At 40.3% G+C, this 17,307-nt stretch overlaps 3 protein-coding genes across 4 annotated transcripts in view; 1 reads left to right on the top strand and 2 right to left on the bottom strand.

Moving 5' to 3' along the window:
* nuf2 (UF2 component of NDC80 kinetochore complex) overlaps positions 1–4,754 on the bottom strand; it is a 14,891-nt gene extending 10,137 nt beyond the window's left edge. The window contains exons 1-5 of the mRNA XM_015046251.1: positions 4,506–4,754; positions 2,649–2,723; positions 2,446–2,522; positions 2,196–2,257; positions 673–770 (exon numbers count right to left, since the gene is read on the bottom strand). Coding sequence (XP_014901737.1) covers positions 673–770; positions 2,196–2,257; positions 2,446–2,522; positions 2,649–2,723; positions 4,506–4,628 — 435 coding nt within the window. The 5' untranslated portion in view covers positions 4,629–4,754. The remainder of the gene's footprint in view (positions 1–672; positions 771–2,195; positions 2,258–2,445; positions 2,523–2,648; positions 2,724–4,505) is intronic.
* Positions 4,755–5,123: 369 nt separating this feature from the next.
* ap5b1 (adaptor related protein complex 5 subunit beta 1) lies at positions 5,124–10,298 on the top strand. Its single transcript, XM_015045970.1, has 3 exons — positions 5,124–5,423; positions 7,004–7,798; positions 8,166–10,298. The coding sequence occupies exons 1-3, from the start codon at positions 5,286–5,288 to the stop codon at positions 10,056–10,058; spliced, it is 2,826 nt and encodes a 941-aa protein (XP_014901456.1). The 5' UTR covers positions 5,124–5,285; the 3' UTR covers positions 10,059–10,298.
* A 143-nt stretch (positions 10,299–10,441) lies between these two features.
* On the bottom strand, positions 10,442–14,657 carry cunh1orf50 (chromosome unknown C1orf50 homolog). Of its 2 annotated transcripts, XR_001426650.1 has the most exons (6): positions 14,262–14,657; positions 13,309–13,424; positions 13,147–13,233; positions 12,915–13,046; positions 12,456–12,658; positions 12,288–12,379 (listed from the first exon to the last, which is right to left on the bottom strand). XR_001426650.1 is itself a non-coding variant. In XM_015046089.1 (5 exons), the coding sequence occupies exons 1-5, from the start codon at positions 14,446–14,448 to the stop codon at positions 12,194–12,196; spliced, it is 708 nt and encodes a 235-aa protein (XP_014901575.1). In that variant the 5' UTR covers positions 14,449–14,650; the 3' UTR covers positions 10,442–12,193. The 2 variants fall into 2 exon arrangements, 1 of the variants encoding a protein (XP_014901575.1); XM_015046089.1 differs by lacking the exon at positions 12,456–12,658 and having other exon boundaries at positions 10,442–12,379; positions 14,262–14,650.
* Positions 14,658–17,307: the final 2,650 nt, after the last annotated feature.

Here is a 17,307-nt window from a genome sequence, read left to right as displayed (position 1 = left end):
GTATATAACTGTAAAGTGAATGGAAAATGTGCACACCTTTTCAAACTTTTACATAAAGTCCCAAACCACCAGTCAGTCACTCAGCTCTGCAAAGAGATGCAGCTGTTCTCTGCTGCGTTGGAGAAGAGCTGCATCGTAAAATTTCTGGACAGTAACTCTTAAGGACTGGACTTCATGACAATGAGAAGCAGGTGTGTATTAACTTTTTTTTCTTTCTTTTTTTAAAATATGACAAAATAAAGTAATTGTGTGTTAGTTGGCAAGAAAATTTAGGTAATTTATGCAGCTGGTTTCCTGAAGTAGGCCATTTGGTGGCAGTGATGTTCTGTCCCACTCATACAATCTGTTGCCAAAGACCAAAAAATGTTTTGATATATTCTATCATTAGTATTACTGCAATAGTTACCACACAATATTGTGATAAATTTCTCATGCTGCCCATACTTAATACTTACCCGACAGATCTGAAACAAAAAAATGAAAGCCACACTTTTCAGATTAGCACTTGTACAATATCAAAAACAACCTGAAACCCATATATCTGCTTCATAACATCACCGCTCTGCACTACTTTATGTCCGTCAGTCACATCAAATATCAGTACAGTGCATTATAGATCATTTCTGTATGGATGAAATTGATTATTTGTGTTATGGATCAGATGGAACATACAAATTTGGCCTGTTTTTCCAGCATCAACACCATCCTCTCCTTCCTGAAGTGAAGAAAGTTCATGATGGCACTCAGAATGACCAGTGTCTTCTGTTTTTCTGGAAAAAAAAACAAAACAAAAAAAAAACACTCGATCACCTTGGGTCAAGACTAACATTACCACCAGATTAATCATGAAAACAGTCCCCTACAAAACTATACATCACCGTTTAGAAATTTTCCCCAATTTTGTTGTTACAGCTACATTAAATCTCATTGTCATTTTATGTGAAGATTTTTTTCTTTGTAAAATAGGGATGCAAACAATTAATCTACTTGCAATTGTTAATTAGATTAAAATTAGTTCCAATCAATTAACTAATAATGTCAGCTTGGACCATTTTCACTGTTGTAGTACAGGTCCCATCAAAAAGAGGACGATGTCGCTCTCTTCACAGGAAACAGAATTTTGTACCTCAAGAATATTTAGTTAAGCATAGAAGTATTTATCATTGTCAATAATAAGTAATATTTATTTTAATTAATTTTATACTTAAATGTGACCATACTTTGTTTTACCATACACTGCCTGATTACTTTGTTAGAATGTAAAGTGCAAATAATTAATTAGAATTTTTTTTATTGTATTTTGCCCCCCCCTTTTTTAAGACTATAGTTGGTGCCAAAGTCTGCGTTCACACTGCAGCCTGAAGTGATCCAAGTCCGATTTTTGTCAAATCGTTTTTTGTTTTTTTTTGCTGTGGCCGTTCATACTTCCAAACATATGCGACCTGTATGTGAACTCCAGTGTGAACAGGGCAAACGACCTGAAAGTGTCCCGCATGCGCAGTAAAAGGGCGGAATAACGTCGGCGTTCTCAGTGTTTGCAGAAGTAAACATGGATTCTAACGGTGGAGCATCTTACGATTTTGAAGCTGTTGTCCAACTTGAGCAGCTTATTAACAACTTAACCCTCATTACAGTCCATCATGGTTGTTGGTTTTCTTCCTGTTTGCTCATATCAGGAAGCAGAATAGTGACATTTGTCGAGTATCGGTGACATTCAGGTCGGATGAACACAACCTGGACGTTAGGTCACTTTTGAATTGGATACCCAAATGGCCTGGGCCGCATTTGAAAAGAATCCGGCCTGTGTTGTTCAGACTGTCATGAAGAGATCAGATACAGGCAGCATCATGTCCAAAAAAAAAAAAAAAAAAAAAAATTCGGAATTGGTTCATTTCAGGCTGCAGTGTGAACGCACCCTAAGTTATTGGAAGACATTATTGATAATACTTAATCATATTTTCATATTTCCTACCAACTTACAACATTTCTAACACAGAAACAAGATGGACTGCTGTAACATTTGGCAAATTTTCTGGGGGAAGCCTTGAACTTATTTGGTCATTTATCACAAGTTATATCATTAACGCAACATTCATCAATATTAAAACATAATGCATGCTTTCCTAATTTGTAATTCGTAGTTATGGAAGAGAACAGGAATGTGCTGGCTGCAGCCTGCAGAAAGGCTTACTTACTTGGAGCCAGAAGGTCATTCAATGAAAAATCATACACCAGGCACATCGGTAGAAACTGCCTCCTAAAAAACAAACAAAAAACAAAATCACATTTTAAGAATCATGTGTGAGATCTTACAGACAAGTGGAGCCAACTGCTCAGCCGTTTCATAAATTTACACTTCAAGCATGTTAGCAACATCGTGTCTTAGTTTCTGCACTGACACATAGGTGTTTAAATTTGACAAATTATAAAGAAAATAAATCCCACATGCGTGTGTAGACACTCATTATGGCAGTAGCACCCTCATGGTAGCCCGGATACTGGATGTTCTCCAAAAGGGGAACCTGTTGGAAAACAAAGCAAATACGTAGCCGTGACTCGGAGGAGGGGGGGAAATACTCAAGATTCCGCTACATAGAAAGTGGAAGCAGCACGTAATAAAATGTTTACGGGTAAAACGGAGGTCTCACCATGGAGTGGCACTCAGGCCTGAAGCGGTACAGGAGATGTAGGATTCTCATGTACAGCGTCTGAACTGCTTCTGGCTGTAAATACAAAGAAGCAGAAAAACACTGGATTCTGAGGAGCTGAAACCTGAATTAGTAACATAATGGACCATGCCCACCCAGATCTACGCTGCAGTTTTGTCCTCTGCTCCTCCTGATTATAGGGAGCCGAATGTAACAGAATTCTGTTTCATTTGGATTCTGTTGTCCAGAATGAGATAGCAGACCTACGATACAGATGTGCACTTCAATAAACTTAGCTTATAAGAAGGGTTGTACCGATTAATGATCTTTAAAAAAGCCTGACCTGCCAGTTCCGACTTTAGCCAATACCAATTTTTTCTTGTGGGATTTAAAAAAAAAAAAACTCTCAGATACAGTTATATAATATATATATATATATATATATATATATACACACACACACACACACACACACACACACACACACACACACACTTTATTGTCCCCCTAAAGAAAATTATTTGAGGGCAGAAATAGACACAATAAGATAAAGACAAAAACATTAAGTACACATCATAGGAATAGAGTTTGGGCCGAGCTCAACGATTTCAAAATGGCAGTACCACCCTGGCATCCAAATACAAGACAACAAAATAAGTAATTAAGATAAGTTTGAGCCATTTCTCTACTGTCAGTTAAATCTTGGACTTAAGATTATTTCATTTATTTTATTAATTTGTTTAGTTTCTGGTTGATTTATAATTAGAATTTTTTGTTTAATTTTAGTTGTTTAGAATGAGCTTTTTGGCTAGTAATTTGTTTAATTCGTCACTGAATTTCAGTTTGGGACACAGGTGTTTCATGTATAAATACATAAGTTTTAGGAAGTTCTGTATGCAAATGGGTGGTCAAAGATTTATTTTATTTACCAGTCACAGTCAGTCTGCCACTTAGTCAGAGGTTCAGCAAGTGAGACAATCAGGTAGCCAAACAATACAGCAAGGGCTTCTGTGTTGCTTGTAACATTTTTTTTGTGCCTAGAACTATGGAAGAAACCAACAAAAAAAACGGTGTAAACCAGAAACTCACGGTTTATAAAGTTGAATCAAAGTAAAAGTTTAATTAACTTTTACTTTGATCACCTTCTAAGTCATAAGTATTTGGATATTTGTTTTTAGAACAAATAGTCACTAAAATAAGAAAAACTTGAAGTGCAATAAATCTGCCATCCTCCTAATAGTAGTCACTAATAGTTAAAAAGAGGTTCGAAGAAACTCCAAACTAACTTGAATTCGGTCATTTGTTTCTCCTCAACACATATACCGTCATATACAAGCCAATTCAAAAATACTTTATTGATCCATCCCAAAGGGGAAATTAAATGTTGTAACTCATTTAATTAGAAAGTTATTGTAGACGGTGATTGGCTGTGGGCAGGAAAGGTCTGGTCTGTATTATGGCGTTGAAATTCTACCGGAGGAATCCAAGTCAATGGAAGAAAGCCCAGACTAAACTGTAAATAGACATTTGAATCGAGCGAAATTGTGCAAGAAGGCAACGGTCAAGCTAACGTTGTACCACAATTCGGCTTTGATTTGAGTGACATGACCCAAGGACCAAAAAAGAATCTATTGTTTGGTGTACATGTTTCAAACGAGTCGAAAGGGTTTTTAGTGGTCTCACTAAACCGCAGTTTTCAGAGTCGGGGTAAACGCGTTGTTGCACAACACGGTATGAAAGACGACCGTCAAATATTGAAATTCAAACCAACTTATCCGCAGCTTGTTAACTTTAGTTCACAGCTCCGTCTCCGCTCAGAGTCAGACAGCAATGTTAATAATGAAACTTTCAGCTTACCCTGGGAACCGGGGTCAGGTCTCCTTTAGTGAACTGTTTGGCCTCCTGGCCGGTGAGAACCTCATTGCGGTAGAAATTAACAATAGCGTCCGCGTTATGGAGAGGAAAGGTGTTTTCAGTCATCGCTAAAAAAAATTCAAAATCAACTGTCACTCCGCTGGCAATACGATATTGGCGCCTTCTTTTTCATATACTCCTCCTTCTTCTTCTTTAATGTATTGGCGGTTGGCAAACAAGAGAAGGACGCATTACCGCCACCAACTGGTAAGAAGTGTGAACCGCATGACGGAAGAAAAGAAAAAAGATCCTATTGCGCAAGTTACAATGTCTTAAGGATGTTATCGTATATCCCTATTGCTACTTTAGTTTTGTTTTTTCTTTGTGTTCTGCTTTCTGTATCACAATGACATAGTCTAAGTTGAAACATTCCGTCCAAAATTTCCTTGTGGTATGACAATTACAAAATAAATTACTGTTTCTAGGTGCTAATTTAAAAAAAAAATACGGTACAGAGTATATTGGTTTAACATATTTCATGATGTATTGATTGATTTGGTAACATTTATTAAATTTTCTATTTAATAAAACAAACAAGTACACTACTAAAAAGCCCCTCATCCGACACTGCAGGGGGCGCTGTGGGTATTTAATAGGCACGTGACCCAACACGGGAGTAATCTTAGGGTTGTCTTTAATGTAAAGAAATTCCTGGGTACGATGACTTTGAAGGGATTTTCTGGTGTAAACACACGCAGGCATTAGAGTCTTATTTTAACAAAAATGGCGACAAACTGGACGGAGAGAATTAGTGCTTTCTGCTGCAGTCCAAGTGGCTTCCTGTCAGAAACAAGCCCGGATACTTTCCTGTCAGAGCTGCTACGAGAGCTGCGGGATGACAGAGCCAGCTACGGAATCAAGGTTAGAACAGCACAAACTTAGACATTACAGTTTGTATGGCTGGATAATTTGGCTTCAACACTAAAAAGGCCAATTACATGGACGTGAGTTTTTGCGGTCAAGCCAGCCTCTTTCTTACCGAATACTAGAAGGTCCCTTGCAGGCGAAAAAACAGGAATGAAAAGAAAAGGAGAAGCATAAATATCATAAAAATATGTTTGGCAAAGCTATTTCTTTTACATACATATGTGTCCAGAATAAATATTTCATATTTTACTGTGGATGTTTGGAGAAACACACACAGTAACTCATAATACTTATCCAGGATGTTTTTCTGTTATTTTCAGGAAATTATTTCTCCCAATTACTAAGAGGTGACAACAAACTAACATTTTTAACTTAAAGGTCAAAGGATCACCAATGCTATAACCACAATATATGGAGGCGGTAACACAACTAATATAATTACATTGCTAAATCAGAATACCGGAAAGTCTTTATTATTTATTATTAATTTTCCATTCTCTTAAGCATGTAGAGCTAATTAAATGATCTAAACAAGACCTTAAAGTGGTTCCAGTTTCTCTCGATGGCCACCTGTTGAAACTGTGGCAAATTTTAAATACCTTGGCTCGTTCCTGGACAGTCAGCTCAACCTTTCTGAAAACACTGACTATATTTTGAAGAACTGTTCTCAGAGACTCTACCTTTTAAGAAGACTTAGTGATCATGGGGTGACCCAACTAGACTCTAGTTGGGGCACCCCTATGTCTTGAATTTGGAGGAAAAAAAAATCATATTTCATTTATCACTACGGAAGGGTTCAGTGAATGCGCATATGAAACTGGTGGGTTTGGTACCTCAAAAAAGGTTAAGAACCACTGATTTAGACGTTTAGTTTCCATAAGTTTTTACATGATCATTTAGAAGTGAAGAAGTTAAGATTTCAAGATGACTGTTAATCCATATGCAGGGTTAGATGTTTCAAGATTAAGCAAATAAATAAATATACCATGAAAATGTGTAAATCTCCCAGTAATTAATTAATTATAAAATTATTTAAAAAAACATCATTAAATAATTAAATTTGCCACTAGATAAACGTATCATCAAATGTTAAATACATTGAGTGACTCAATATATCATGAAATTATGAAATTTGCAATTAAATAATTAAATGTCGAATGAATTAAATTAATCTTTTTAAATAATTAATTTAAATAATAAAATTTTCTTTTTAAAGAAAATATGTATTAAAAATGTATGTAATTATTTTACTCCGTATTTATTTATTCCATTGCTCCCGTGTAAGTGTCATGAAATAATTTAACCATTCGAACCCAGCAGGAAGTCAGTGGGCGGGGCTAACATTGATCCTGTGAAATCCATAGACTTGGGTCGTTTATTGTGGTCTTACAAGCTGCATTATCAGGCTTTACACTTTCAGATTCACTGTATGTTCTGCAAAGGTTCAAAATGACCATGGGGAGATGTCTGGGAATAAAATTGTGCTGTCTCCACTTATCCTGAACTTGCTCCTAATCGCATATTGATGTTTCTCATAAGAGTTTCTGATCCCTTGTGTTCTTTGTCCCTCCCAGGTCCTCCTGTTGTCTCCCCTCTGTGAATATCCGACCCTGCTGTGCTCCTCAGAATCTGCCGGCGAGGAGACAGCCCTGGATCTGATGTCGGTGTTCACCCAGTGTCCCTCCAGGTTCAGCCAGTTTCGCTGCCGTCTCCTCGTGGCCCTCACCAGCGTCCTCGTCTGCTCCTCCTGTGTGAACAGCCGCTCCCGAGCTTCGCTGGACTTTCTCGACTTGCTCCTTCGGATAGCTCAGGACGCCAGCGACCCCCCTGGCGATGGCACACAGCGCCTTCTCAGAGCAACGGCCTGCGACTGCCTGCGCGAGATGGAGGCCAGTTGTCCCGGACTTCTCTCCCAGCGCCTCGAGCTCCTGGCAGGGCTGCGGCAGCTGGAGACCTCCAGGCTGCATCAGGCTTTTGGGGTGCTGCAGATCCTGGTGTTGAGAAATGCTGTTTATCAGCTCACTAAGCAACCAGGTGCAGGCGCTGCGCATCTTAAAGCTCTGTTAGGAGGAAATGGCTCCGTTGCGTGGGAGGCAGACCAGGAAGCCGTCCACATGGACACCAAGGATGCAGCCATGCTGTTGTCCCTCATCCTAGGACCAATGGGCAGAGTGCCGACCCTTCACACCGGACCCGACTGTAAGGAGCTACGGTCTGTCCTCTCCTCCCTATTAGAAGAGTCCTACCTCTTCACGCCTTTGTGTCAGGCTGCACTTTTCCACAGACTAACCGAGGTGGTTGCCATGGTTCCCGGGATCCCGCCAACCGTATTTCGAGCTCAGCTCCTGCGACTGCTGGGAACCAACGAGGTTTGTGTTCAGGGATTATTTTCAAAGTAAAGTGGGATGCTACATCTTTCAGATTTTTCTTTTTAATGCTGAAAAGACAAATCTGCTGGGAGGAAATTATAAGCTTCCTCCTAGCTTATAATTTTACACTACTTTGTGTTGGCATGTCATATAAAATAGGCTGGGTTGTTGGTGTGTTTGCCAGGGACCGTAAATTAGTTTAAATTTAAGCTGTGCGTCAACATTCTTTTAGAGTCCATTGCTGGAATGGTTTTAACTACTTGCATCATTTTTGGTTTTGTCTGAAATGGCATGACTTTGAGTTAGCAGCACCAAGACTTCCTAAAACTGCTGACCAGGTTTTCCCCTCTGCTGTTGACACCGTCAGGTTTGCCTCCTCCATGTCACCCTGCTGATGAAGTGCGGCTTCACCGACAGCCTCTTCAGCGCTGAAGACGAAGCGTTCCTCCTGAAGCGCCTGGTAGTCCTCTCCCAGCACCCGCTCCTGAGCTCGCCCGAGAAGCTCTTCTACATGGACTGCATCCTGCACTTTCCAGAGAACCGTCCAATCAGCTGTGGTGACTGCGACGAGGCCCCTCCTGTGCTGCTGACCCCACGACTGGCCTCGGTCCTGCTGCCTTCGGTGTTTAATGACAGCGCCACCCTGCTGAGCCGGCTCAACCTGCAGGCTCTGGTCTTCCTGGAAGAGGGGGACGAGGAGAGCCTCGGCCTGGCCTACATCTACGACCACCTTGCGGCGCTGCTGCACATCGTGGACAGGGGAGGCAGCAGAGATATTGTTGTGACCTTTTTCAGAGCTGCCTTCCTCTTCCTGTTTTACTTCCACCATGTGGAACGGTACGCAACTTGCCTTAGCGAGCAGCTATGTCATCTCTTCCTCCAGCACACCCGGCTGGCCCCACATATCCTCAATCTGGTCAACCAGACTCAAGAGAGGTTACCGGAGTGCAAGTGGTTTGTGGGGCTCCTGCAGGGTCTCCAGAGAGTGATAACCAAGGTCCCGTTTGGCCAGCTCCGCCTACAAGACCTTAGCAGCCACCTTAAGGTGCTGGCTCGGGTGGCAGAGGAAGAAGAAATCTGTCAGCGCAGCTCCCTTAGCTTTCTGTCCACCATTGTCACCCAAACTTCCTCGTCGCTGTGTACCAGCGGCGACTGGCGGTTGGGAAATGGTCTGCTGGGAGTTTGCCGCCGTGTGCTCCTCCATCCCAATCTGGACTCTATACTTGTTCCTTTGGCAGACATTTTGCAGCATCTTGCCTTCCACTATGGTGACACGGACATCAGGGACCACGCCCGCCTCTACTACACGCTCCTCACCATGTTGTCCCGGGAGAAGCTGTCCGCAGTGCTGGTGCAGAGTGCTGCAGAGGGCGGCAGTCAAGTCAAGAAGCGAACGCTGTCCTGTGTCATGGCGGAGAGCGAGGGGCTGACAAACAACCTGACCGTCCACCAGACTGAGAAACCCATATTTCATCTGACCGAGGCTTTACCTGGGCCACATCAGGAGGCAGAAAACCTTCAGCTGAATCAGGAGGATGAGTACAAAACACTGGAATGTTACAGGGCTCAGCTCAGCAAGTCTGGATTTGCTTCACTTATCGTGTTAAAGTACCACCTGACCCACACGGAGCCCCATGACCCTGGCTTTGAGCAGCTTTTCAGCATCCAGCTCCACTTCAGCCACACAGACGATCACTACGAAGAGCTGCAGGACATCAGCGTCCCCTGTCTCTTCAGACAGGGACAACGGCCCGTGGTGCAGCTGACACTGAAGCCCAGACGACCGTACCCAACCACCATCCATGTGAGCGCCATATTCACCTCTAAGGACGGGCTCTCCTGGCACACCGCTATGCCGGACATCCACGTGGCATTCCAGCAGGTCTTCCTGCCTCTGCCTGCACCCCCAACCTGGAGCAGCGCTAGCATACGAGACGTCTTTGAGGGCCTGTGGGATGAAATGAGCCATGAGACGGGAGAGTCTTGTATCAGTCTGTTCTGCTGCCAGCTGGGGGAGGCCGCTCTGAAAGCTCTGGTGGAGAAACACTTCCACTCCTTCCTTGTGTCAGACCCATTGGAGGAGTCAGCCGAGTTCAGGGCGCTCTTGTTTCTCCCACCGAAGTCTCACATCCTGCTTAAGATCAGCTCTACGGAGGACGCCGCGCACTTCAACATGGCCACCGATGACTGTCGGCTGCTTCCTCACATGAACTCATACCTGCTGAAAGTCACTTCTTCACTAGAGAATTCTGTCTCGTGATCACATTTTTTTTTATACCGAAGATAATCCTTTTAACATGGAAATTTTTCAGTGTAACGTAAAAAAGCAGATAATTGATATGAAATTAGACTATTGCACTTTGATGATCTTTTCATAAATATATCAAGTTAAATTTATTGTCTTCTTTTGACTACGTTTGAAAAGTTTCCTTACTTTGCTGATTCAGAAAGTCAAGTTTAGATTAATTCTCCATAATAAAATACTCTTGATCTGTTCAAACTAAAAAAACATAATAATTACATCGGGGGCGTCGCGAGTACGACTCCCATCTTCGGTTCCTTTGCTGCATGTCTTCCCCTCTCTGCCCCCTTACTATCAAACCCCACTGGTGCCAAATAAATTACATTAAATCAATCAAAGTATTAACGCAGAAATGGTCTAGCCGACAGTCACGCCACAACACATGGACAGAATGTGTTAATGACATCTATGAGATGGAAAGATTAACATTCTCAGACCATTTAGAGATGAAAAAGTTTACAGTCCTATGGTCCAAACTGGGAACCTTATGTTAACCTCAACATGCAAGAATATTAGATTATTAATAAGAAAATGGTAGTAAAGAGTTGGTTCATTTTGGGGGAAGTGTCAGTCGGCTCTCTAATTTCCTTTTGGTTTTGTACGTACAAGTAATGTCTCTTCAGAGGACTACCTTTTTTTTTGTAAATGCAAATTTAAAAATGGGGGGAATTTGAAATTTAGGCTCAGGTCAAAGTAGGTTCTTTGATTAATCTGCATTATGTAATAATAAAGTGTTAAAATTTTCAGAACGCATTAACGTCGACAGCCCTAAAATTTAAATTTTGTTTTTTTAATAGAACAGTTACATACTGCAGATGTAAGAGAACTGGAAAGCAAAGCTCATTGAAAAATCTCAGACTCCAGCCTGATTCCAGATCAACACAGTTCGTTGTATGGAACCAGTCCTGAGCCAGAGACAAAAGTCAGAAGTGCCTTACCTGACCTGGAGAAAAAGAACTATACTTTGGTTTGGTAGTCCAAAGTTTTCCTTTCAGATCAATCAATTGAAATCAATCAGGTTTATTTGTACAGCACATTTCAGCAACAGGGCAGTTCAAAGACCTTTACATCGCAAAACGAATGAAAGTAAAGTTTGTATTTCATTTGGAAATCAAGATCCAGAGTGTGGGGGAAGAGTGGAGAGGTACAGACTCCACTCTGCAGTTTTCACAGGTGATTCGGGTTGCCATGTCGTGTGCCGGTGTTGGTTCACTGGGTTTTCTGAAGTCCGCAGTCATTTCCCTTTGCCAACAAGCTCTATGGAGATGCCGGTTTTATTTTCTAGCAGGACTGGATACCTGCCCACACTACTGAACTTACCAAAAGCTGGTTTAACGACCATTTTAACACCAACAAACTGGCCTGACCTGAACCCCACAGAAAATCTATGGGCTTTTGGGAAGAATAAGACAAACCAGAACTAGCAGAGATGAAGGTCCATTACACCTCAGCAGAACCACAGGCTGACTGCCTCCACGCCACGGCGCATTGATGAGGTATTTCATTCAAAAGGAGTCCTAACCAAGTGCTGAGTGCAGATGCTTCTGTAAGAAAATCTGGTTTTATTAGCCTGATGCAACTTTTCAATGTTTTGAAAAACTCCGTTTGGGGTTTTTGTCAACTTGATACCAGAAATTAAATTAAGAAAAGTAAACACTTGAAATGCATTTCTCTGTGTTTAATGAATTGTGTGTAACACGAGTTTTACTTTTCGAACAGAATTCCAGAAAGAAATAGACTTACAAACTGCACCTTTTCTATTCTCTGAAGTTGTTCTCCGTCTCCAAAGTGCGTTGATGTACGACTGCTGTAGAGGCTGTCCGATGTAAATCATTGGCTTGTGTTAATGATTGGTCAAATACAAGCACAGTAAAAACATTCCAAACAGTTTAAGTTAAACACACACACTCTCCTGAGTCCCGGTTTGATATTTTCCAGAAAATGAAAAACACACATTCTTTAAAAATACGCCATTATGCATTTATGGCAGCTTAAGACAAATCGGTGACTCACTGATAGCAGTTTTTTAGTCCCTGCGTGGGACATGTATCTGTATATACCAATCATACTTTTGGTCCAGTTTAAACGAGACTTTATTCGTCTAGACCTCTGAAGTTGGGTCCTGTACATGGAGGTAGGGCTGTTTGGTGGCTGAGCAGTTTGCTCATGGCGGCGATCTCTGCGTCCCTCTTTTCCACCTCATCCACAGGAGTCCAGGACATGTCATGCTGAAGCTTGAATGCACCAAGAAACGGATGAGGGCAGCTTGGTCCCCACTCCTTCAATGGAAAATGGAAAACAAGTAAGCCAGATAGAGATAAAACAAGATGACTATCAAAATACTGTCATGCTAACCTAATAAAAATTCAGCTGCTAATTGGACGTGAGATTTTGTCCACTGACAAATTTTACTCAAGGGTTGTCGCTCTGAGTTACTTATTCCTGCACAATGTCTCTTATGCATTTACTAATTCCTTCTAGTGGAAACGCATTGGGGTGCCACGTCTGTAGCTTAGCAACAACTGAACCAATGACTTCACATCCTTTGTTGGCAACAGCTGGGGGTGAAATGTAAGCAGCTGCTAAAACAATACTGAACTCTCCTGGTAAATAACGACAGAAACTCGCTGCCAACAGTTCAAATTTTGGACTGCAACTGTTGTGACATCACACACACACACACACACACAGAACTGCTGAGTCATGTTTGGTATTCATATGAGCTTCCTACAGACTCCCCCTCCGGGTGCGTTAGATAATACACATAATGAGTGGAGGTGACATAACTCGAAGCTTACGTTTCATGGAACCAACCTTAGGGGAGATGATGGAGAAGTATTTCTGTCCAGATGGCCGCTGGTACAAGTAGTACATGTTGCCTGGCTTTTTTACAATATTACAGGCAGCATGGTGGAGGTCAGCGTCTCTCTTTGCTTCTTCTAAAACCTGCGATAGTCAATCAGCGATCAATGCCACGCACCATCCGATGGGTGAATGTGACCCGTCTGAACATAAACCCAGCTATTTTATGAATTGACAGTCATACCTTTTTGGCCTGCTCCTGCAGGTACCTGATCTGGTCAGCGATTACTGTCAGTTTGTTGCAAGCGTTGGCTTTAATAAAGTCGTCCCCCTGAGAAACACCCACGTCACTTCAGGAGTAAAAAAAACTTTATTGTGAGCTAGACAACTTGACGAAACACCTCACCTTCTGCACTTGCTCCGCAAGGGCTACCAGGTCCATGGGGTCTCCCACTCTGTTGGTCTGATAGGAGCTGACCAGTTCCATTCCACTGGGGGCCGTGCTGGTCTCAACCAGGTTCACTACAACACACATAGCAAGGTCACATCATGACTGTCACAGAATCCTGGTAATCCCTGATTTTATGATTTATTTTTTGCAAGTGAATTGGTTCACATAGAACGAACCATAATCGTACAGTTCACATAGAAAAAAAAATTGAATTTGACATAATGTAATGTGACTGAATGTCAAGGAAGAAGACCAAGTAACATAACGCAAAGATGACATCTACACAGATAGTAAAAAATTCTTAACTCATATTATGAAACAACGTGTTCGCTTCAGTGTTCTTACTCTTTAAATAACATTGTTTAATACTGGGATCAATAACTATATTAGTTAAACAGGATTTAACTAATATAACGTAATATTGCTACAGTGTTTTTATTACTACACTGTAGCAATAAAAACATTCCTACAGTGTAGTATTTGATCAAATAAAATGTAATTTTGTTACTAAAACTGCAAGCAATTATCATGGGTTCCTTGCAGTGGCCGCCCGTCAGCTTCCGCGGGCTCGGAACCCTAATAACTTCATAATTTTAGGGTTCCGAGTGGACCCTAAAATTATGAAGTTTTATTGTGGAGTCAGAGCTCCTAAACCTCTTAACAGCTGGGAGTCAATGGTGATCCAGGCTTGTGTAACCACTCTGTCACTGCTTTACGCTCATGTAATACCTACTGACAGTTTCGCTACACCAAAAATAATATCAGCAACTATCTCCGACCAAATATAATACAGTAATTATATGACGACGCAGATCGATATCTCGTCACATGTTTTTTGTTTTGTTTTTTGATTCGGCGCAGAATAAACGTTTTCTTCATCTTTCGCACTAAGTGAGTAAAGGTGTTACCTGTGGTGACCTTTTCTGGTTGGCTGGGGAGACTGACTGCCCTGTCCATTTTCTCTTCTCTCGTTTTGAACTGTGCTGTTTTCAAATTGCCTCCCTTCTTCCAGCCAAAAGCCGGTGACCGGCTACTGCTTCTGACCGTCTCGCAGAGAACTAAAGGTTTAGCTTCTGTCGTTAGCAGCACAAACATAGATATACACACAGAGATGTTGCCTCGACGGCTGCCGTTTTTTTTTATGTAAACTGCATACACTCAGCGGAGAACTATCCAACTTCAATCACTCCTTTTTCAACCGGCTTTTAGCAGTTTAATTTGTTGCAACTTCAGCCGTGTTTCATGTAAAATTCTAACAAGAACTGAAAAAAGAAGAAAAAAAACATACCTAACCAATTATATAAATTAATAAGTTTGATTGGCTAGCCTGTGTGCACAAAGAATTTAAATTTGATTGCACACGCTCACAACATAGACATTAAACATACTTAAACCTCAAGTCATAGGAAAAAAGGGAAGATTTAAAAAAGTAAAAAGAAAGAATGTTAGAATATTAAGGAAAAATTAATTTACTTTTTGAAATGTGAACGTTATATATTCATAGATTACACATAAATATTTCACATATTATTTCTGTAATATTCTACCTTAGAGGTAGCAAAATCCCAAAATACAATTATCAGTCGAGCCGTTATTTATTTATTTATTTATTTATTTTACTTGTTAACTTAATCTGACTCTGGAATCCGGAGAGTTGCTATAATACATGATGGATCAAAAGGCTGTTAAATAAAATATTTAAATTATAAAAGCGGAAGAAAGCAGGAAGGTCGTATTGAAATTAAAACAATTTCAATACGAAAATTTTAATAAGAAGCTCAAAAAAAGCTGAAATCTGGATTTTGTCGGTGCTTAGCTGCATTGGTCCGGACCACTGGGAGCTGTGTCCACCTGACACAAAGGGGGCGATACTGACGTATGCTTTCAATGTTAGAGGCGACATCTACGTCTTCATTTCTATGTGTCGTCACTGCACGATCTGTCCCGGAAGCACTGACTATCAGTGCCATAGACATCAATACGTAGACCCCTCATGGAGCCCTGAGTCGTACGTAACAGCGCCCGCCATCTTCTATGTGGCAGCAGAGCGATCGGAGCTCCTTAAGTCCTGTGCTGTGTGGACTTGTTTCAACCGTTTTACGCAACAAAATGGATTCACTGGCATTACCTTTCACAGGTAAGGATGAAAGATCAAAATTACTTGACTTTGCAGCCAGAAATTCGCTTCTAAACAACCTAAAAATATTTCCTATGTAGCTGAATTGGCCCGAAGTAACTGCTGGTTGTTAGCGTAGCAGCTAACGTTTTCATACTGTTTTCTAATGAGAGAGAGAGGTGATGAGAAACCGCTGTTAGAGGAGAAGTTAATTAAAAACCAGGGGATTTTGTGAGGAAAGATCAGTCAGGATCAGAGCTGGAGCTGCTGTTCTTCAGTCTCTGTTTCCCAGCTCAGCTTCACCATGTTGGTATTTAGCTATAAAGATGCTACGAGTCAGAGCCCAACATGCTGAAAATGTCTTTTTCTGAATGTGAAGGAAATATATATGTATTTTCTATTTCACTTTTGGATAATTTCTCTTTTATCCTTGGCTTTACCCTGTGAACCAGGACGTCTCAAAAGTCATTGAGTTCTCCCAGTGTGACCAGCAGACTGAAGCCTGTTACCAGTGTTCCCAGTATAATAAATAAATGTTTTATTTCACTTTGTGTGTATTTTAAATATCTCAATCTGAAGTATTAGTGTATTAATACAGTTTATGTAATGAAATAAGAATAATTTACTCTGTTAGAATTATTTTCACTCTTTGCTAGTTGACGTCCTGTAATAAATATTTTTCTCTGGAAAAAAGTAAGAAAAATATGTAGTTTAATGTTTGACAATGACTGATTTATAAGTCAAAAGTCATTTCTCAATGTATAAAAAATAAATACAAGAAAATTATTTGTTTCTTGTCTTGAAATGTTAAATGTACAGTAAATTATGGAATTATGTAAATATGTTCTTTAAACACTGTAAAAGTGTCTGTTCATCAATGTTAATATAAAAATGATCAGAATCATTTCTATCAAATAAAAACATTGTGCTCTTTATTCAGAAATCCCCCGATACAATTAAATAATCACATCAAAAGTTAGAAACTCTCTTTAGTCATTTCTCTGATTACCAAATATATTAATGTGTGAGAAAATGTGTCAATGACAGGAATTAACTCAAAATACTTTATCGAACGGCAGTTTCTTAAGTTCGGTTCATTTACCTGTATTAGCTTACTGACACATATTCCACATTCAATATGGCGGACGCATGCACACATCGATGCTACGTCACATACTGCTTACTCAGCAGATTTCTTATAAATACGTCCTACCTGTGGAAGTTTCGTTTCATATGTTTTATTTCATCGCAAATTACGGCAAGCTTTATTTAATTTATTTTATTCCTGGCTTTCATTAAGCTGCCTATTGATGTAATCTGCAGTTATAAAGTCTTTCTCCATCACTGCAATGGAGTAGTCAATAAAATACTGTTATTTACACCCTTTGAACTGTGCCATAGTTTGTTTCTCCTATTGGTAACGTAATATAATTTAATTGGTAGATCAAATCACTGCAGCCTGATATTTTATTGGGAAATCAAAATAATCTTATCATTTTACTTATTTATTTTTTAACTGAAAAATCTGGGGTGCATTTCAGTACACTCGATTTTATTTTGGGGTGTTTCTCAGATACCCCAAAATAAAATCGAGTGAAATCAAACACTTTCAGAAGTAACCTGTAATAAACAAAGTCCATCATTGTCAGCACGAACACCAATGTTTACACTGTTTTTCAATGCTTCCATGCAATGCACATAAGGCACCTATTATTCTACCCTAAAAAAACACAGAAAAATTAATTTGGTGTTAAGAGTTTAGGGTTTTCTACTGGTAACTAAGTGCCACGAAGTAAATCTGATTTTTACTTTTGTGTTGAATGTCACAAAAGTAAAAA

The sequence above is a fragment of the Poecilia latipinna genome, unplaced genomic scaffold, assembly GCF_001443285.1.
Source record: "Poecilia latipinna isolate Pla-1442-1.1 unplaced genomic scaffold, P_latipinna-1.0 Scaffold3, whole genome shotgun sequence".
In the NCBI taxonomy this organism is placed as follows: Eukaryota; Metazoa; Chordata; class Actinopteri; order Cyprinodontiformes; family Poeciliidae; genus Poecilia; species Poecilia latipinna.
This window is presented reverse-complemented; position numbering and strand designations above follow the sequence as displayed.